Source organism: Podarcis tiliguerta, assembly GCF_965153285.1.
Source record: "Podarcis tiliguerta genome assembly, chromosome: 10".
Classification (NCBI taxonomy): Eukaryota; Metazoa; Chordata; class Lepidosauria; order Squamata; family Lacertidae; genus Podarcis; species Podarcis tiliguerta.
This window is the reverse complement of record NC_139543.1, coordinates 45,356,314-45,377,664: the sequence shown is the minus strand read 5'-3', so window position 1 is coordinate 45,377,664 and position 21,351 is coordinate 45,356,314. Positions and strand designations below refer to the sequence as shown.

Sequence of the window (21,351 nt, the reverse complement as noted above, 5' to 3'; positions counted from 1 at the left end):
GTGTGAGATGCAATTCGCTCACGAGCTCTGTTCCCGAGGGATAACACTGTTAACGTAATTTTACAACTCGGCCAAAACTCTTTTCTCTCCCCCCTCGCCTTTTATAAACAATGGTACGGTCCCGTCCGCGAGGCTGCCCTTCGATCCGCCTTTCCCGGCGGTTTGGGATACAACCATGACACGAAAAGAGGAGGGGTGCATTTTCTGATATTTTCACAAGCTTCCTCCAGACACAGGGCATTTTACTTATTTTGAGCAATTTTTAAAAAAATTCCCTCACTCTATGTATTTAAAATGAAATGCGTGTGCCCCCTCCTCTGTCTTGTGGAATTTTCGATTTCTTTCCTGGGGTGGTTCCGCCCGCTGTGCGTTTCTCGGCTACCGCAAGTCGCGAAGCTCCAAAGAGTGCGCATGCGCAATTCACCTCGGAGGACACAACCGGGGTGCGGAGGTGTGTTGTGCATCTGTTGGGTGAGGAGCTCCACGGTTGTGGGTGCGCGATGCTGGGGTGAAGCCACTTGGCGGGTTTAGGACGGCAGCGACTCTCGACTCCCCCCCCCCCCCGCTGCTTTATCTGCTGCGGTCTCGATCTGCCCCCTGAACAATGGGATTCAGAGTATTAAGCTCCCACTATAACCAGAGTCAGGATTTTGTTGGGGTTAGTTAGGGGTCTCGGCACTTAAAGTGCCGCTAAGGTTGCCACTTGCCGGCCCGAGAGAGCTTTTAAACCAAGCTGTAGTTCAGGCAGATATTCAACAGGTGCAGCTTTCCTAAAGATGGAGCTGCAGTGATGAGCTGCACCTGTTGATTTTTTGCATAGCGGTGCATCTGCTAAAGTTGTGTGAGTGTGTGTAAGAGGTGGGTGGAAAATACTTGTATTCCCAGCTACGTGGTGATTCATTTCCACACTCTCCTTAGATGAATCCAGTAATGCTAGGCATGGCTTCAAAGGGTCTCTCACATATTTACATAAATAATGAAAACCACCTTTTACAAGATTCAGTTTAAGATATTGTGCCTGATCACACTCATTGTGCAGCTAAACCTCCAAGTCTGACTTTGGTGAAGCAGAAGCAATGACAACAGATTTCATTGTTTCAATATTAGTTCCAACATGGAGATAATTTTGAGGAATAGATTATGGCACTTTGCAGGCTTGTTGTTAAGGGCAGTAATGAGCAGAGAAAGGAATAGGATATGATAACCCTTTTTTATTTTTCAAGTATTCTAATCTTTTGCTACAACTGATATTTCCCAAACCATGCACACACAAAAGCAGATTGAATGACCTGATCTGATGATTTCAAATATGTGAAAGATGGTGATGGATTAGTCTAATTTTGGGTTTGCAGATAATATTTGTTATTCTGTCACTTTATGTTCTCTTAAATGGGATGTTTCCCCTCAGCCCAATAAAACTAAGTTAAAACTAAACAGACAGATAAAACTAAACAGACAGATTAGTGCTAAGATCCACCAGACCTGTGGAGAGTGTGCAACCATTCTGCCTCCCCTATTCCCCTTGCATTTTTTTATTTTTTTTGGTGATTGGAATAAAGGGAGGATTACATATGGATGACAACACTGTTTGTAATCCCTCCTAAAAATATGAATGCATAAGGTATTATTATTATTATTTATTAAATTCATTACCCACCTTTCATAATTAGATCCCAGGACTGGTTACAACAATTTAAAATTAATTATTAAAAACAGTTAAAACAAATTACAATCTGGAATAGGGTGGCAATTCCACACAAAATACTTAGTGTATTTAGTAGCCTAAGAAGAAGCCCATAGCAGAAATGTTATTTTTTAAAAATTACCAATCATTTTTCTTTTAAAAAAGGTTAGGCTGGGGGAGCTGTAAATGTTTTGACTGTCTCCAGATCCATGAGAACTAGAAACTTGTTTCTGGAAAATGACAGTTGTTGTTCTCACTATTTTGATGACACTAAGTAGGCCAATCTGCTCTGACTCACAGCCTCTTAATGTTGTGCACAGTGATGAGGTCATGAGGTAATGGTCTTTTGTTTCTTTTGCTTCCTTCTTATTTCAGGCAACCAGAACAATTCTAACAAGCTTTTAAGTGAGGAAGCCATGCCGCTCTTTGGAAACACATTCAGTCCAAAGAAAACCCCGCCCAGGAAATCAGCCTCACTTTCCAATTTGCACATGGTAAGTTCTGGAACCTAAAACAGGTTTCTGGGACCTAATTCTCCCCTTTTTAAAAATAGAGTCCCAGGGTCCCCCAGCTACAGTCAGTCACAAAATAGTGCCTTGGAAACTAGAGAGGCAGAGCCAGTCACAGCCATATGCTGCACACAGAATGTATCATAGACTGGAGTGTGCTGCCCATAGAAATCCATAAATACTACAGACCATGGGTTTTATACAGTCGTGCTCAGTGTAGATTTGAAATTAAGTTAGTCATTGCCATTCACTTCAAAAGGTCTGTTTTGAGCAGGACTAGCATAGGATACAACCCCATCAATTCTGACACAAAACTCTTAAGCAGCTACACAACAGGAGCAACTACACAGGCAACTTATTAAGACCTCTAATTTACAAGCAAGGAGTACCAACACTTAGAATAGCTCTGATTTTTTTGAGTGGAAGGTCTGAAGCATAACTATTGCAATTGTCTTTTAAAAACAAATAAACCATGCATCTTTGTTACACCGTGTGTCTGTCCCCCGTACCACTGTTTTAGCAGGTAAAATCTTGGATTAACAAAACCAGGGATGGGGAATATTATTCAACCCAAGGGCCCCTGTGGGGAACCTTTTGAGGGCCACATGCCAGTTTTGGGCAAGATCAAAGTGGACAGAACAATGAATATGACTCTTATCTTTTGTATAGTTGAGTTGAGGAGAATGAAAACAAAACGTTGTGTCCATTTTCCTCCTACAGCTGGATAGATCAAGCCGGGAGATTGAGCTAGGCCTGGAGTATGGCACTCCTGTCATGACCCTTACTGGACAGAGTATGAGGTTTGAGAATGGCCAGTGGATAGCAGGTGAGAGAGAACACTAAACCCATTGGCCATAATCCAAAAGCAATCCTTATCAGGTTCTCAGTGGCCTCATCCTGTTCCTCAGAAGATACAACTCTTGCAATAATCCCCAGCCATACTGAGTCTGTACTCCCATTGTCCTCCATACCCCCTTATTTGATGCATTCTGGCAAATATTAGTACTGTAGTGTTGATGTTGGTTCTGGTTTCCGGCCTTGTGTCAGGAGTGGTATTTGTGCTGTAGTCTGGGTCTGACTAGGTGAAGATGCCAGCTTCAGTGGGTGGGTGTGCATGGTTCACCAATGGTCATTCATATCACAAGGCTACTGACACTCTTCTTGGGGAGGACATTTAGTAGGGCATCTTAAAGGTACACCAAGATGTCAGCACATTGACCGTGTTGGATTCCATCTAGCTAATGCAATTGTTTCTCAGAGCTGCTAGAGGGCTATGTTGTTGTTGTTTAGTCGTTTAGTCGTGTCCGACTCTTTGTGACCCCATGGACCAGAGCACGCCAGGCACTCCTGTCTTCCACTGCCTCCCGCAGTTTGGTCAAACTCATGTTGGTAGCTTCGAGAACACTGTCCAACCATCTCGTCCTCTGTCGTCCCCTTCTCCTTGTGCCCTAAGTCTTTCCCAACATCAGGGTCTTTTACAGGGAGTCTTCTCTTCTCATGAGGTGGCCAAAGTATTGGAGCCTCAGCTTCACGATCTGTCCTTCCAGTGAGCACTCAGGGCTGATTTCCTTAAGAATGGATGCGTTTGATCTTCTTGCAGTCCATGGGATTCTCAAGAGTCTCCTCCAGCACCATAATTCAAAAGCATCAATTCTTCGGCGATCAGCCTTCTTTATGGTCCAGCTCTCACTTCCATACATCACTACTGGGAAAACCATAGCTTTTACTATACGGACCTTTGTTGGCAAGGTGATGTCTCTGCTTTTTAAGATGCTGTCTAGGTTTGCCATCGCCTTTTTCCCAAGGAGCAGGCTATAGTTGTGAAGTTTTGACACTTTTCTGTGATTGCAAGGTGATTCTAGTACTGACCACTTTCTCTCTCCTAGAATCATTTGGGGACACCGGGGACCGCAGGGAGACAAACCGCCTTCGGAAACGGATCCAGCAGCTGGAGGAAGAGAACAATCTCCTACAGCTGAAAATTGACATTTTGTTGGATATGGTGAGAATGTGATTCACTCACCTCTGTGCATCAATATGTCTTTGATATCTGCATTAATTTTTCTACTTGATACAAAACCAGGGGAATGACAATGGTGACACAGTGGGTCAATGTCTCGTGGGAGTCAAACCAGGCTCCAGAACACTTCATGATCTTATTGAGAACCCTGGGTTCCTTTTACGAGAAGATAGGCAGTGGCAGCACGGTTGCCCAGAAAAGAGCTTTTCCAATATTATTCTATTGATTTCCCCCACAAAGCCTAGGTTCATAAGGAATATGAAATGCATTCCAGAGGACTGGTGCTGGCCATTCATTGTGAATGTGCCTCATAACAAGTCCCAGAATCATCTGCAATAGGCAGAAGTTAATGGAAGATGATATGATGTAGAAGGAATTCCCTCTGGATTTGTAGTTTGAAATCCACTGCTTTAGAGAGAAGCAAACAAACGTACTTGTTTTTAAGGGTTACCAGCACTAAAACAACATGGGAAAACAAATGCCATTTCTTCCTTTTATTTGTAGCTCTCTGAGACAACTGCAGAGTCTCACCTCATGCAGAAAGAGATGGAGGAACTGAAAAATTATAGCCGAAAGAGGAAGTGAACTGGATGTGAGGGGCTCTAAGAGGTGGAAGAGGGAAGAGCAAGAGGATATGGTTAAAACCATCCACTGCAAGGAACTTAGGAAGCCACACCTGCCTTGGAAGACATTTGTTGTTGTGACCTTATGTTGCTGGATATCCAGCCAGGACTCCAAATGTGAAATACTATTAAGTTCTACAGTGCTGTCAGAAAGCAGCTGTCCTACTTTTCTTCTTCCCTAATGGAGCTTCTATCCAAGTGCTCTTAACATATTTCCGCAATATACATTTAATTTAATCAGTAGCAGGTAGTGGTTTGTAGTTAATAAGCGTCTCTTCCCACCCACCCAAGAAGGCAATCAAGATCGTGGGGTGTGGGGAGAGCAAAAGAAAAAGGGAGAAACTGCTTGCAACATATACTTACATACTCTTGCTGTCTCTCTCTTAACATGTTTCAGAAATGCTTTTCAATTGGCTGTTTCTTATCTTTGGGACACAAAATTCTCTGGAAAAGTAAGGTCCTGAACCTGAGCCAGGGAGCCGATACAGACACCACTGGGGATAGGCAGCATCCTGGGCCCTTACCCTTATAGGCCTGCAATATATGTTAGTGAGGGAAACCTTTGATAATTGGAGATGACAGTGAACAATGTGGGAAGTTACATGTTTTAGTTGGCTCACAGTCATTCTGAATAGCAGTGGCCTAAACTCTAAAGCTGACTGACACACCATGCGGGGGAGGGACCTTTTCAGCATAGTGGTTCAGATCCTTAGTTCACCCACATGTCAATTACCTGATGTCACCGTGTTTTGAGGTGACCTATTTTTCCTTTGCAGAGCAGCTTGAGTTCACAGCCACAGTACAGTGATGTACCGGGAAGCATGAGACCTCTGTCCTATATGTTATTTTATCTCTTCCTTTCCCACGCCAGCCCAGTGATGTGCTGTATTGCCTTATTAGTATGACAAAACTCCACATTGAACAACTGGTTCTCTTCCATTTTTATCCCTCTCCTTCATGATGTATCAGAGTTCTATAACACTCCATGAATTCCGTGTGCATTCTACCTTCTTCCTTGTCTTGGTAAAAAACAATTCTTCAGGCAATTCTTTGTACAGCCACCAGTTCCATTCAGGCCACTGTAAGTTAAATGTTGAGTTGAATTGTTGTATAAATCTATTTTTATACTTTAAAAATAAAGTCATTACAGTGTTTCTATTGCTGCAGTGTTGACTTGTGTATTTGTTTTATTACATAGCCCATTACTCTACTCTGGGTGGTGTTTTAAGGGACATTGTCCAAGTTCAAAAGAAATCTGGCCCTCCTCAAGATTAACTCCTGAGAAAAGTATTAATCCTATATAAATAATAATAATTTTTAAAAAGCACCCTGAAAACATGGATGCTATATATATTTACATGCACACACATGTTTACCTACCATATTATTTACCCCTTTGGAAGTGCAAAAGCCCCATTCTTCAGGATATACTCTCTTTAGAATAAATCTTTGTTTGCCTTCTGGAATTTTGTGTTCTCTCTGTGTGTGAATAAAAGGGCCTGCTTTACTAGTGGGCGGACGGGAGCTCTTCAACTTAAAAAGCACCAGAGCCTCAGAGGTCAGAAAAACAAACACATCTGCCCAAGAAGACTGAGCACGGGATCCTGAATGTCATTGGAAAAATGAAAGAGAGATGGAGTCGGACTGTCGGAAAGAGGGAAATCCCCTTCCAGATCTCTTTGCATCCTGTTGCAGAGGCGGCCATTGTGGTGGCCTCCAGATGTTGCTGGACTCAGCCCCAGCCAACACAGGCCCATAGTCAGGGATGATGGGATTTGTAGTGCATCAACATCTGGAGGGGGCCACCACATCTTACAATGTCCCTGCCTTAAAATTTCCTGCCGGGGGGAGTGGGCTGGCTGACCAGCACCATAAGCAGAACCACTCCTCTGGCCGTAAGGCGAGAATACGCTGCAACATCCCACAAATAAATACAATTCAGCTCAGAGAGGAAGGAGTTGCCTTTGCGCGACAACAAGCGAGCCCCGCGTTGCCTTTTCAACCTCTTCCTCCCGTCCGCTGGGTGTCGCTGCGCAGCGGCAGAGCACAGCCCGCGCGCTTCCGCTCTCCCTCTCCTTCCGCTTCCGGCGACGCTCGCTCTCCGCTGCCGGCAGCCTGCCTCGTCGTTGCCTGCCCTCCCCTCGTTGCAGTCATGGCCGCCGCGATGCCCCTTTCCCCGGAGGACCTGCTGCTGCCCAAGTCCGCGGCGGGCAAGGACGAATTGCTGGAAGAGGAGGTGGAGGACGACGACGACGAGGTAAAGCCAGCCCCTGCCGGAGCTTGGCCGGGCGGCCATGTGCGAGGAGGTGACCCCTCTCTGGAGTCGGCCCTGCCTTGGGCCCAGGCGGGGAGCTCGAGTGAGCTGAAGCCCCGGCCAGGAGACGCGGGAGGAGGAGGAGGAGCAGCGCGGGAAGCGTCTTCTCTGTGTGTTTTCTGGAGGGGCCCTTGCGCGAGCCGGGAGGGGGAGGGGGCTCGACGGAGGGGCGGTGCTGCTGGGAGCGTGGATTGGTGCCTGCTGAGGTTTCTCCTTGCAGGAGGGCTCCCCGGGTTATAATAATAATAATAATTGGCATCTGGCTGGCCGCTGCTGAGAACGAAGCTCCGGACTAGATCGGCCTTTGTTCCCATTCAGCAGGGCTCTTTCAGTGTTAACGGGGTCCGGGTTTAGGGGGCAGGTCTTGTTTTGTGGGGCTCCCGCCCTCATCTCTCCTTTCCACCTTTGCAGCTGGACGAGACGCTAGCAGAGAGGCTCTGGGGCTTGACAGAGATGTTCCCGGAAAGCGTCCGATCGGCGGCTGGAGCTACCTTCGGCGTGTCTCTTTCTGTAGCCCAGAAAATGTACAGGTGAGGAGGGGGAAATGGGAAGTGAGGACCCAAGCCCCTTGGTCCCTGGTCCTTAGATACCATGCGCAGGTGGCCACTTAGCTATGCCTCGCAAGACTTGTGGTTTGTGGGTGGTTAAGGTAGCCCTTCTCAGTGAAGTGGCTGGCTCCTTCAGCCACCAAAGGGATGGAGAATTGTTAGGGAGTTGGTGGTGTTTTGCGTTTCTTAAGTTGGACAGACAGCCACTGAGAATACTTAGACTTCTTAATTCAGAACTCTAGATGTGTGTGTTTTTAGTGTGAGGATAGAAATGATCCATTGTATGCTGTTTGGATAATGATGGTCAAGCAGTTGAGAATGTACCATGCATATTCAAGCTTTAATGAAGAAAAGGCTGAGAAATGAATGTAAATTAAATATTAAAAAAAACCCTTTGCCTGTAAGGAGCCATTGACATGGAATTGATCATAAATAATTGAGATAATTGTGATATCTGTAGTTGGGGAGAAAAGGGGTTCTATATTTACTTGTGAGAGTGAAGTTCTAGAGAACTATTTTGAGTATGCTCAGAAATATAGCACTCATAATTCAGTTATAGTAGTTCAACTAAACAGAGACCTTGTAGTCAAATGGCTTGGGCCCTTTATTCCATGAAATGGTAATTTTCCTTTTGTTCTCTCTTTAAACTCTCGTATTACACACACATACTCCATATAGACATGAATAATAAATGCAAGGCTGTACTACACCAAACAATTTGTCATCAAATATAAATATAAATTTCTCAGGTTGTGGACACAAAATAACCCTGTTAAATAGAATTTATATTCTCATTTTGCTCTTTTTTAATGTAGTCATGATCATATTTTCTTAATCATTCTGAAATAGAATACATACTAAGAAGTTTCCATTCAGAAGAAACCAAAATTATTGCTAATAAAAGATTGTGAATCAGTGATTTGCTTGAAATATAATTATATTCTTTTAAGACCTCGAGTAAAATAATTTCCAGAGGAATATCTTTGTAAGTCTTTTGCAGCAAAAACAAAGAATCCTATGATGCTTTAAAAAATAACAAGCTTTTTATAGCCAAAACTTTCAGGGACTAAAGTTCATTTTGTCAGATGTATGAAGTATTATCCTGAGATAGGTATATATAACGAACCGCTTTTGGCTGCTAATGATTAAAATTAAAATGTTGCTCTTCCAGGTGTTTCAAATTTTGTGAGGGTTGGAAATGTTCCCACAAAGATCAATCCATGTATTTAACTCCCCTCCCCCCAAAAAAACACATTCTTAGTGAGTTGAGGAGGAAAGGTTTTTCTTTTGAAGCGATATCCAGTTATGTCCATTCATGAACAAACTTCTGTGAGCAGAAGAGGATTTCCCCTTCCTGTTGTAGTCTCTGCATGCTCAAGTTTGCTCTGGAGGGTTGGGGAGCTTTTCAGAACAGATTTGGGATCTAAAGTGTGCTGTGGATGACAGAAAGCTGCATCACGAGTAGAAGGCTGTTTGTGTGATGTTGGATTTCACTCAGGTTGCCTATGATCTTTAAGGAAACTTCATTATGGTATAAAACCAAACTTTATACACTATTTATGCATTTAGTTCCTTCCTTTGCTAATTCTTTGTCTTTTAATGGAATCTTGGTAGTTTTAAGGAAGAAAACCTGGAGGTATTTCAGATTGTGATGGATATTTATAGGGAGTGTATTTATATTTGGAAGCAAAAATATGATTGTGATGAGACATGTTATAAGGTTCACATAGGAAGGGGATTTAAGGCTGCAATCCCATAACCGTTTACTAGGGAGTAAGTCCTATAAGTTTAGATAAGTGGAGCTTACCTTGGAGTATATATGAATAGGATTGTACTGAAACTGGAATAACAGTCTAATGCAATCTTAACAGTGAGATCTTTAGGATAAGTCATTTCCATTGTAGTGAAGTTGGAAACATTAGCTTTACTTATTACCTTCTCTCCCCTCCTCCTACCCCCCAAAAAAGATTCTCCAGGGCAGCTTTGTGGATTGGGACCACTTCCTTCATGATCCTAGTTCTTCCTGTTGTTTTTGAAACTGAGAAACTGCAAATGGAGCAGCAACAGCAGATGCAACAGCGACAGGTGAGAACTGAATTACAGCATTTTTTGGCCTATTAAGTCTGTGATTCTTATCCTTTTCAGAATGTTCCTCCTTTTATCTGTGAATCTTCCTCCACCACGCAGTACATTTAATTCCTGAATCTTTGCAGAATTACCTGTCTCAAAGCATCTAGTGGTTCAGTTTTATTGTATTTGATTCTGTTCTTCATCTGTATCTTTTTGTGCACATTTGCTCATGTAGCATATACCTTTGCTATATGATGAAATAATAGCCCCCCTCATTTACTGCATGACCTCTTTCACTTTTTTTCTCCTGATGAATCACTTCCCGCAGTGTCTTTTACAGGCATTCCATCATCCTAACACTTTCCAGTCACCCCAGCTGCTGATGCAAGATGGGGTAGATTTCTGCATAGTCTCTTCCTTTCTATGTTAATTCTAGCTTTTGTACTTCCCATAATTGCACCGAACCAGCTGAAAGAGTACAAAACACCACAGATTTGGCTGGGGTATTGCCTATTATGTGACTTCAGAAGCACGTCGGCTGATGGTTGTGTCCACTCACAGCAAAACTTCTGAGTGATGACATTTGACTGCCCTTATTAGTAACAATGTGTTCCTTTATTTACAAATAACACATGCCCTACTTTTCTTATTGGCATGGATTTATGACTGGTTAGTTTTCTTCCTTTACTATGGCTGCAAAAGTATGATTTCTTAAAGCTGCATATCAGAAATGTCACCATTGATATAAGAGAACATCTTTGGTCACCTGACCGGGGGGGGGGGAATATTGAGATATTAGAATTACAAAATACCTGACACTTCTCACACTGCCTGAATGACCACCACCATGGTACCATGACAGATGTAACAAATACTGTGTTTTCAAGTACTTTACACTTCATTAACTTAATTTTATCAGGGCAGTCTTTTCCACTTATATGAAAATAGAAATCTATTACAGTGGTACCTCTGGTTGCGGACACGATCCGTTTCAGGGTGCTGTTTGCACCCCGAAAAGTTCGCAACTAGAGCACCTCTTCCGCACATGTGCACAGCGCGATCGAACACTTCTGCGCATGCGCAAAGCATGATCGCTTTTGCACATAGTGCGCGGAACAGTTCTGCACGTGCATGGTGAAACCCAGAAGTATATACGCAGGTTTGCTGCGTCGCAAGCTGAAAAGACGCAACATGAACCTAACGCAACATGAGGTATGACTGTATTGTAATGCAGCCTTGTATTTAAGTACTGGAATTCCACACCAGCAACAGCATGGTTTTAAGAAGAGATTGCTAATATTCCAGAATGGTAGGAAATGCTGTGTTCCCTTTTTTAAGTTTTACAAAAGATCTGGAGGGTAATTCACCGGAAGGTGAAAATCCTTCCTCCAGTAGGCTAAGTACCGTATTTTTTGCTCTATAAGACTCACTTTTTCCCTCCTAAAAAGTAAGGGGAAATGTGTGTGCGTCTTATGGAGCGAATGCAGGCTGTGCAGCTATCCCAGAAGCCAGAACAGCAAGAGGGATCACTGCTTTTGCTGCACAGTGATCCCTCTTGTTGTTCTGGCTTCTGAGATTCAGAATATTTTTTTTCTTGTTTTCCTTCTCCAAAAACTAGGTGCATCTTATGGTCTGGTGTGTCTTATAGAGCGAAAACTACGGTAGTTAAAATGCTGCTCTTGCTTTTGAAGCATTTGTAAACTTTTTCACATTTCTTAACAGATTTTATTAGGACCAAACACAGGATTGTCTGGAGGGATGCCAGGTGCTCTGCCGTCTCTTCCTGGAAAGATTTAATGAAGCTACACTGGACCCATATCGTGGAATGAAATATTGAAATCATTTGTTTGAACTGTTTGATTAGGCCAGCGTTTTTTTCTCATAACCTTGGGATATTAACTATTCTTAATGAAGGCAGAACCCCTATCTGGATCTCCTGCAATCTTTAGGCAGTCATGACTTTTCCATCCATTCAAGCAACATTATAGGTAACTATGGAGACTTTGGAAGCTTCTGTTTTGGTAGCCTTACTTCCAGGAAACCACCTCAGGACATGTCATATTTGGTCAACTTTAACCTGTAATTGTCAGTGTAAATAGCCCTGCGTTCTTCTCCAGCTGTATTTCAGAGCAGTAACAGCAAGAAATGGAGTAAATATGCCAGAATGTGCAGCATATAGAAGAACCTAGAATGCACTTGACTCTATGCAGTGAGCTCTTACTTGAAGAAAGATATTTGCCCTACAATGTTACATATTTGAAAAATAAGGGAAGCAGGAAAAGTCATTTTTGCCAAGTCTTATCTGTGCTGAATCTATTAGTATCAAAGTTTGCTAGAGCACTTTTGTATTAAAGTTTCAGTGCAAACATGGAAGTATTTTCTTCATTATCTCAGGCTTTACATACATTATGCTTGCTAACAGCAGGATACTAAAACTTACCAATGGAGTGTCAACCCTTAGCTTTACACGTTTGTGTTCGGTAGTAATGGCAGGGAGGGACCCTCTCAGCTCCAATGGAGAGTAGCTGCGTAATAAGTTCTTCTTAGGCTACAGCTTCATACCAGCATGTGTTTATTTTTTTCCTTTATATACATTATTACAATACAATTCAGTTCAACACACAGAAGTGACAGGACACAGGAAGGCTTTTTCATTTTTAATATTTGGTTAAACAAAATACATCTCTGTAAACAAACCCAAGACAAGGCTATAACAAAACCAAACAAGCAGGAAAACAATTAAGGGCTTCTTCATTCCCAGGCAATGGGAATGGGCTGATTCCTTTCCTCTGCTGCCATAACTCTGGTCCAGAGGGGTGGGTGATCACATGTTCCCTTTTCCTGAGCTGCTGAATCACCCCACTTTTTCCCTAAGGACAGAACAATGACATAAATACACACAGACGGAAAGAAACAGCTGTATGCTTTAAAAGATATTTGCATATTGTGCACTGGTCCATTGGCTTCCATGCAAACGGGGTCTCTCCAAAGTGCTATTATTTAGCCAGCAGACAAAATAATGTCTTTGAGGGTTTTTTTTTTTGGGGGGGGGAATGGCTTCAAGTCAGAAGCAGAACTGCAAGCCTGATGTTCTGCTTGTGAAGTGTGTGTATGTGTGTACAAATTCTGCTAGCTGGCTTTGGTTATTGGAATGTGTAGTCCAGAAGAAAGGGGAGGGCATTTGTAAAAATAGAAGTTATTAGGCTATGACTGTAATACATGCAGAGAATAGCCAACACAAGTTCCCAGTATATTGCCTGCAAGGTGTCCAGAGGTCAATAAACAAGATGTTGATACCATTCACACTGCATTCAACTGTGAAGGGCTTGGAATGCTGGCTTAGAAAGCATGTATCTTGCTCATGCTTAGAATGGACAGGTCAGATTCCAAGGATGTAAGGGGTCGGTTTCAGCCCTCCTTAACCATTACATTTTCCTATAGAATTAAACTAAAAAAGTGGGTTCTACTTCCACTGTTCCAGTACTACTGAAAATGAAGCTGGCAAAAAGCATTAATAATGAAAAATGCAACAATAGAATAAACGGGGTTCAAGGAGAAGTCAATCGAGTGAAAGGCCACCTTCTCCATTTCACCTACTAACTAGCACAAAGAAGTGATGTGAAACACCTGAATCAGATCAGAAGGAAAACTAATTCAGTCTCCTGCCAGGGTCTTTAGCTTGTTCACTTGGTTGGTGAGGAGAGAAGAGTTAAATTCAGGAGGGTCACCTGCCAGTCATAATGGAAGAATGTGGCTCAGCCTACCTGTTGTAAACAGTCTTCCCTCACCCCCAGCAAACTTGCTTAAGCATTCTCAACCCCAACAACTGACCGTTGCTATACAAGAGCAACAGAAATCTAGCCCTTTGATCTTGTTTCCCATAATTCCACTTGGAAATCAACATTTGCTCCATTTCCAGCTTCCTACCTTGCTGAAACTTGGCTACTCTTCCCTTTTGTTTCATGATTTCATCCTCAAACAGCCTGTAGTTTTATTCCCTGCTCAGTGAATATTTCCCTGAATTACAGGACAGACAGATAAGAAAAATAAACACAGGCTACATGTGGACCACCTAACAAAAATACTTGAGGCTTTTAAATAAGCATCAATTTAGCTACCACTTTTCCAAACTATTCAGTCTTTCATTTTCAGACCACACTTAAAAAGAGCATGAGACAGGAAAACTCCTGTAAGGAGTTCCATTATTATGGTCCCATTTTGTCTACATCTCCCCTAACTCTTGGCACAATTACTATTACAAAAGGGGAATCCACAAGCACCATACCTTTGCTAAGAGTATCTAGTTTCCTGAGAGACCCAAATGGTTTGCAAATTTCTTCAACATAAAGTTTGGTGTTGGAGACAAAGGACACACATAATGAAGAGTATGGAGGCAGGAAAAGCCCAAAACTCCTGTAGGGAGTTCCACAATGAGGGTTGGAGGGAGGCAGGCATGGCTTTGGGGGGGAAAAATATGCCTGGCCCCAGCCCTACCCTGAAGGAGACACACACTAGCCAAACAAGAGTTATAGGAACTCTTGGAGACAGTTGTGTGTAACCCAGTATGAAGTCCTTCTAAGACTGGGGCGGGGGAGCAGGAAATTAAAGGGGAGAATTCCAACACCCATTTCTAAATGAAAGTATGCATTATAATTAAAGAGCACAGATCTGGTTCTGTTACGTCCACCTCCTTCTCTTCCCCTACTACATGTCCAGCTTCTGTTCTTCATGTTGGCTCCGACAATACCTTGTGGTTGCCTTATGGCCTCATAATGGGGGGGAAATGCCAAAGTTCCAGGGAAGAGGAGAAGAGTGCTCATTATCCACATCACAGGACATTAGAAATTGGTGGAGGGAGAAGGACCAGTACTGTAGTGCGAGGACAGGGTAGTTGCAGGTCATGCATCCGCTTTCCAACTCTGATGTGCTTCCACCTCTTCAGGCACCACTAGAAGAAGTTCACAGTTCTTTCCTCGCAGCTGGTGTCTCAAAAACTTCCTGTAGCAGTTAAAGGTGGGTAGGGGAAAAAGAAAGCACAGTTCAAATGCAATCTTTTTGTTGAGTGTAATTTTTGGTATGCACCTACATTCTGCCATTTGAATAGCTTTAAGAACTTGCAGGTCAGCCATGATTTGATCTTATTGGTTTTCTTCAGCTGGAACTACAGAGATCTTAGAACTTTTAAAAAAAATATCTTACTGTTCAGAAGACAGTAACACCCTTTAACAAAACTTTGTTTTAAAAGTCTATGAAGAAAATCACCTTCCGGTGAGCCTTGAGCCTTACTATGAATTAAGTATTAAATAAACTAAAAAGAGAGAAAACGAGTGTGTATGTGTATGGTTCTGGTTGCACCTGCCAGTCAAATGCAGCCCCCAACAACTTTCCACCAGGGTAATGTTGCCCTTTCCCTGAAAATGGGTTCCTATTACTAAGTAACGTCAAATGCCTACTTTTCAATCTGAGCTAATTCTGTTGCAAAAAAGTGAAGGATAAGGACAAAGTCTAGGCTTTTGTTTTCATTCTTCACCATTGTTGGTACACTTTACTCCCTTCATCTCTGGGAGATTAAAACCAATCTACACTACGGATTATGCACTTCAATTTACAATATGTTCAGAGGATGGGCACCTAGGTTATACTGGCTAGGATGGAAGAAAACCTACCTGAGCTCACTTTCACCTCCAATGGATTCAGGCACCTTGAGTTTAGAGTCAAGGTTATAGTAGATACCTCCCACTTCCCGGACACAGATCCAATGTTGCCGTTTAAGAGGAAGTTTCAATGGACCCCAGCAGAGGCTTGATGGCAGATTCATAATGAAGCCCATCACATTGGAGAGGGCAATTACACTGACATCCCTGAACAGAGAATAATAGAAGAAAGAAACTGTTAGGCTCTTACAGTTATTTATAAACCCAACTAGGAAGAAGTCAGTTCCAATGATGGCAAGTCTCTCTTGACAGTCTGGTTCTCTTTACCTGCGCTTATCCCACCAAACTGCTTCATAACCTTTGGTCTGAAGAGCTGCCATGATGACGTTCACATCATAGTTCCCGTTTCCCAGCATGCTTTTCTTGTGGGGTGTCACCATGGTGTTGGGAGACAACCTGAACATGAAAACACATTGTAGAAACATGAAGATAGCATTGGTCCCAAGCAGATGATGAAGCAAGGCTGACCATTTGGGGAAAGATAGCTGAAGATGGACAAAAAGGTTAATAAATTAAGTCCACTACTCTATCTGTGCATTTAAGGGAAGAGATAGGTGCTGGGATGGACAGAGAGTGGGGAAGTCCATTAAGTGTTCTCAAAGTAAACCTATTGTTTTTCTGTCACCGGATTTATATCCCTCAAAAAAGAAAATGAAAGTCATTGCTAACATGTAGAAGATTACAATAAACCATTACAGAACCTACAATAAAAGACAGCAAAGTTTCAAAGAGTGGCAAGAATAAACTTTCACAACACATGACTGGGCCCTGATAGAGACTTCATCCAAAACAAGAATTACAGTACAATGATTTCTACACTTTTGAAAAACTGGTAAAATTCTTGATTTCACAGTGGCAGATACCTCTCTGTGTTGAAAGAGCATGACACTCCTGTAAGATTCAAACATCAACTATTGTCTGAACAAAGCCAAGTAGTCATGCTGGTTTCAATCACATGAACAAGCTATATGTGGTATCCCAACAAGCTCAATCTGTAATTATGACTGGCATCAGGAAATGAGCAATCCTCAGACATTTACCATGAAATGATCTCTCCACAGCCAAATGACATTTGTTCATCCATAATTGCTCTGGAGGAACGAAGGGCACCTTGTCCTTTCCCCTAAAGGTTAACAACAGACAGTGCCACTTTTTAAATAGGCAAGGAAGATCTGCTTTGATCCATTTCACATGCTCATGGTAACCAATACAACAGTCTATGATCTAAGACAGTAAAGAAAGCAGGCAAAGATGTATTTAATAAATTAGGACTGCATAGGGCCACTTTGCTCTGGTGTGTGAGAGGCAAGTTTTGTGGGTTCGTTAATTACAGCCATAATCCTTCAACAATTACATTTGTAAAGACCTAAGCCACGGAATCCTTCGTCAGGAACCTAGACGTTAAGAACTTTTCTAAATGTTCCTGAACATTTACACAAGCTTCACTTTTCCATTCCAATAAGTTCAAGATAGAAACTCAAGGGAATCCACTTAAATGTACCGTGTCTTAAATTAAGCCTCCCAAGAGTCTCAAGGAATATGGAGAACTCCCAGAAGAACAAGAAAACACTACATAAACAACACAGGAACTATTGCCTTGACTATATTACCTATTTTAATTTTCAACACAAACTTCAGACTACCAGCTTTAAAATATATGCATGATCCTAGGCATTTTTACTCAAAAGAGTAAGCTCCTCCGTTATATTTACTCATTATCAAGGGTGCACAAGACTATCCATAAAGAGAGATTGGGAGAATTCCAGTTTGCAAATGGCTGAGTAGCACATTTCTCAAAACATTTAAGTAGTAAATAAAGGATCACGCATACACGCAAGGACTACCACCTATTTTTTCAGTTCCAAGCACTGTTTTCAAGCTAGGTACTAACACACATGATACAATAATGGGACCATATCAGCTACTGTTTAGCTGGATAACAAAAGAGGGAGCATGGAGAGCACTGATGTGTAAATCAAAGGAGCAGATGCAGCAGAAGCAACTTGGGTAGTTGAATGGTATGGTGCATAGAAGAGTTAAGAGCAGGAGGACTTGCAGAAGACACTGGTTCCCAGAGAGCAGACAGAGACATATGATGAAAGACTGGCAGATGTAGCCTGAGGGATGATGGTCCACCATACCCAGGACAGCAAGAATTGTATTTAACATCCGGAAATAAGTGTTCTCATGAGATCCCCTGGCTACATTTTGCCCGTGTGTCTTCTTTTTAATTACACATTAAAACATCTATGCAAAGCGCAGCTCTAAGAGGATTTTGTTTCTGCTTCAGAAGCTGTTACAGAGAGGCAGAACCCTGGACAAAAAGGCAAACTGTATTGGTGGTCTCCTTAGTAAAATGTGTGGTGATTAATGAAACAAGAAACCATTCAGAATCAGTGTTAAAATTCTGGAAACTCTTCTTTTCCTCACCCAACCCACAAAGTTTCCGAGGCACTAAATACAACTAAAGAAGTGAATGCATGTACAGAAAACAAAACAACACCCCCCCCCAACATAATGCTGGCAAACCAAGTTCTTCTTACCTTTGAAAAATCTCCTGTAACGTGTCTCGGGTAAAGGCATTGCCGTCCTGGAAGACATTATTGAGGGCATGGAGAGCACATAACTCCCTGCGCTGTTTTTCATGATAAATACGCACTGGCATCGGCTGTGGTGTTTCAGATGATTCCGATTTTATTTTGTCACCTTTCCATGGCACACAACTCATTTTTTTTTTGTAGTGTAGGACGTGAAGATAGGAGATGACAAAGTTTATGAAGTTTCTCCCCACCACACAAAAAGCAGAGCAAGCAGCCTTTCGTTTCTAGACAACTCCAGCCCACACAAGTGGAACACCTGCTGTTACTTTAATAGTTGTCTTCACTAGATGGCTGCAGAAATAACTTAAAGATTTTAATCATTTTTCTCCCACCCTCCCACCTCCATTAGCCTGCAAGGAACCGTCCTTAGTATATTTGCATCTCTTTCTCGGCCTCCCCTTGAAAAATGTTTTATATGGCCTTAACATCAGAGTGTCAGATAGAATGTATCACATCGCTCTTTTTCCTCCATTTCCTTTGGTCAATGATGCGTCCAAGACAAAGATCCACAGCCTAACTCTTAAAATATGCTCAATCTAACAACAATAACAAAAAAGGGGTGGGGGAAGACAAATATCATGTAATTAAGCAAGGCCAAGTTGGTGCTGTCCAGAAGGAATACAGGGCCCCCAGAGAGGCATCAACTGCATTTTTGCAATCTTGTCAGAGAGGCTGCGTCCCCAAAACACAGATGCAGAGAGACAGGGAAACAGACTGTTTCTTCCAGGGGAGTAGGTGGGGGGGTGGTCCTCCAACTTCGCCAGGTACAAAATTCCTTGCCCAAGGCTTCTTGTGTTCCTGATGGGAGAAAAGAAGAGATCCAATGAAGCACAGAACTATCACTGCCCGGTTACCGACTTTTTAAAACAGCACCCCAGAAAAGGATTTCCAGAACTGCTCTGCATAAACAAAACAAAAAAGCCACGAAGGTGCAAGGAAGGCCTGCTTTATGAAATCCGGGGTTCCCCACATCCGGAAAGAATGGTTTTCCTTTGGCTCACAAGCACCCCCAGCCCTCCTCGGCGTCGCGGAGGGTGCCAATATCCCGCCGTTAAGTGCGAGCAGGAGAAGCGCGTGCAGGAACTACGGGGGGGGGGGGGAGAGTGAGTTTGTGCTTGCACGGGAGTTTGTGCTCGCAATCACAGCAGTCCTGGCCTGTCCTGGGGAACCGCAGTCATGCAGTCAGCAGGCCCCTGTGCCCGCTCGGGGGGGGGGGGGGGGACGACGGGACAGCTCCTTCTCTGGACTGTGGGGCGCGGAGAGGGGGGGGGGAGGCGTTGAACTCGCCAACTCGGGAGAAGCGGGAACCGGAGAGTCTTATGAGGGGGGGCGAGGAAGAAGAAGGAGAGACTGTCCAGGGTGACGTGTGGGAGAAAAGAGCTCTACTCAGGTGGGGGCAACCCCACAGGCCCTCCCGCATTCTTGGGTTTTTTTTTGGGGGGGGAACACACGGAACGCCTCTCTCCCTTCGCGACCCCTCGCCCCGTCCCCCCGTCACGCTGCTACTCACCCGTTAGCGGCCCCAACCTGCTGAAGCCCAACAACCACCCAGGAGCCAGCGCATGCGCAACCATAACAGAGCCCTTCCCCGTCGCGCGCGCGTGTGTGTGAGCGCGCTGAGCCCGCCCCCGGCGCGGGCCTATGGAGCAGGGTTCCGCGTGACGTCAGAGAAGGCGGTCCTCGCTCTCTCTCCCTCCTCCCTTTCAGACGGCGCCGGAGACGTTGCCTTTGCAATCTCTTCTGAAATCTTAACCCTCGGCTTCGCGTGCGGCTTGAGCTGTGCCTTATTATAGGCAGTGCGGAGTTGTGGGGCTGAGGATTGGGTGTGACGAGCTGGGAGGAGGACCGCGTGTTCACAATTCCTCCTCATGCCTATGAAGCCCGGCGCGGACGGAATTCTCTGCCAGGCGTCCTCTGAGCCCCGACCCACTTCACAGGGGTGTTGTTAAGGACATAAAAGGCGGGTGTAGGCATTCCTTAGCCGCGTGGCGGGTGAGATAAAAATATAATTAAGGATATGCATGCCTTTGAGTCAGAGAGTCATGGTTTTAACGCGCCTCGCCTCACCCGCTCCCTTTGGGTGACTGACATTGGTAAACATTTCAATCGGTGCATACATCGTATACTGAATAATTCGTAAACATGGCTGTTCTTAAACCGAGGTACCACTGTATTTCAGGCAGCTTGCATGCATGACAGCAGCTGCCCGTTTGTGCTGGAGCAGCAAAGATCCTCCCCTACCCGACTGCAGTGATTCCCAAAATATTTTTCCCCCTCCCACAACGCAGGACCACAGTTTGGGAACCCCTGCGCTGCTGAATGTACCTTTTATCAGGGATGAAGCTGAAGTAGCCTTGATTTTATTTATAAACGAGAGTTATTTATTCAGTCTGTTGATGCGATTGTGCAGTATTTCAAATTAGAACTGGGAGCCAGTAACCAATGTTAGCCTCCCGCCTCTTGGTGCAGCCCCACCCCACATAATTGATCACACCACACGGTGTATGTACACCATTTGAATGACAATGGCCATCAACTGGGGGGGGGGCGGCCCCCTCAAACATTTTATTGGGAGGCTGAAGACCCCAAGGGCCCCTAGGAGTTGGCTCCTATGGCTAGGCCTGTTTAGCATGTTAGTCCAACATCACATGCGGGACGCCCAGTTGGGGAAGACCGGCATACTTCCTCAACTATATGGGCTGTCTTTAAGATTTAAGGACCATAAGGAAGGCAAGCTTATATAGGTTACATATGCTTATATAGGTTATATATGCTGAATTTATGTATCACTATCTACTAAAATAAATGTGCCAAAATGATTTACAGCTAAGTACTGTAAAAAAACCACAACATTAATAAAGCAACAGAAATATATCAAAAACAGATTTAGTAATAATATGTTGCCCAAATGCCCATGAAAATAAATACATATTTGCCTGGTGCTAAAATGACATGGTTGGCACCCTGTGGACAGCATTCTATGAATGAGGTGACTATAAATGGTTTTTCTCTCTTTGCCACCCTCCTTACCCTTCAGAGGGGGCACACAAAGGAGGACTGCAGATAACCATCTTTGGTTCTGGACAGATTCATATGAAGACGGTCTTTTATGTAAATATATTTTCAAGGTCAAAACAGCACTTTGAACTGGGCACAGAAACAAACTGGCAGCCAATTTGTACTGGCCATGTCCCATGCTTTGTATTAACGCCTTCTTGTTCCAGTTAACAATTTAATAGCTACATTCTGTGTTAGCTGTAGTTTCCAAA

General features: G+C 43.5%; 3 protein-coding genes across 8 annotated transcripts; 2 read left to right on the top strand and 1 right to left on the bottom strand.

Annotated features, from left to right (window-relative positions):
* The first annotated feature begins 135 nt into the window (after positions 1-135).
* On the top strand, positions 136-5,994 carry CBY1 (chibby 1, beta catenin antagonist). Of its 5 annotated transcripts, none has more exons than XM_083401162.1 (5): positions 136-451; positions 2,060-2,178; positions 2,914-3,019; positions 4,080-4,195; positions 4,718-5,994. In XM_083401162.1, the coding sequence occupies exons 1-5, from the start codon at positions 295-297 to the stop codon at positions 4,796-4,798; spliced, it is 579 nt and encodes a 192-aa protein (XP_083257288.1). In that variant the 5' UTR covers positions 136-294; the 3' UTR covers positions 4,799-5,994. The 5 variants fall into 5 exon arrangements, with proteins under 5 accessions (XP_083257288.1, XP_083257286.1, XP_083257287.1 ...); XM_083401160.1 differs by having other exon boundaries at positions 216-471; XM_083401161.1 differs by having other exon boundaries at positions 418-493.
* A 931-nt stretch (positions 5,995-6,925) lies between these two features.
* TOMM22 (translocase of outer mitochondrial membrane 22) lies at positions 6,926-12,141 on the top strand. Its single transcript, XM_083401104.1, has 4 exons — positions 6,926-7,093; positions 7,562-7,680; positions 9,666-9,783; positions 11,491-12,141. Exons 1-4 carry the CDS (start codon positions 6,989-6,991, stop codon positions 11,563-11,565), a joined length of 417 nt encoding a protein of 138 aa, XP_083257230.1. The 5' UTR covers positions 6,926-6,988; the 3' UTR covers positions 11,566-12,141.
* A 271-nt stretch (positions 12,142-12,412) lies between these two features.
* Positions 12,413-19,757, bottom strand: JOSD1 (Josephin domain containing 1). Of its 2 annotated transcripts, XR_014502495.1 has the most exons (7): positions 19,593-19,705; positions 18,026-18,880; positions 15,750-15,878; positions 15,435-15,629; positions 14,639-14,766; positions 13,696-13,785; positions 12,413-12,638 (listed from the first exon to the last, which is right to left on the bottom strand). XR_014502495.1 is itself a non-coding variant. In XM_083401103.1 (5 exons), exons 2-5 carry the CDS (start codon positions 18,208-18,210, stop codon positions 14,667-14,669), a joined length of 609 nt encoding a protein of 202 aa, XP_083257229.1. In that variant the 5' UTR covers positions 18,211-18,880; positions 19,593-19,757; the 3' UTR covers positions 12,413-14,666. The 2 variants fall into 2 exon arrangements, 1 of the variants encoding a protein (XP_083257229.1); XM_083401103.1 differs by having other exon boundaries at positions 12,413-14,766; positions 19,593-19,757.
* Positions 19,758-21,351: the final 1,594 nt, after the last annotated feature.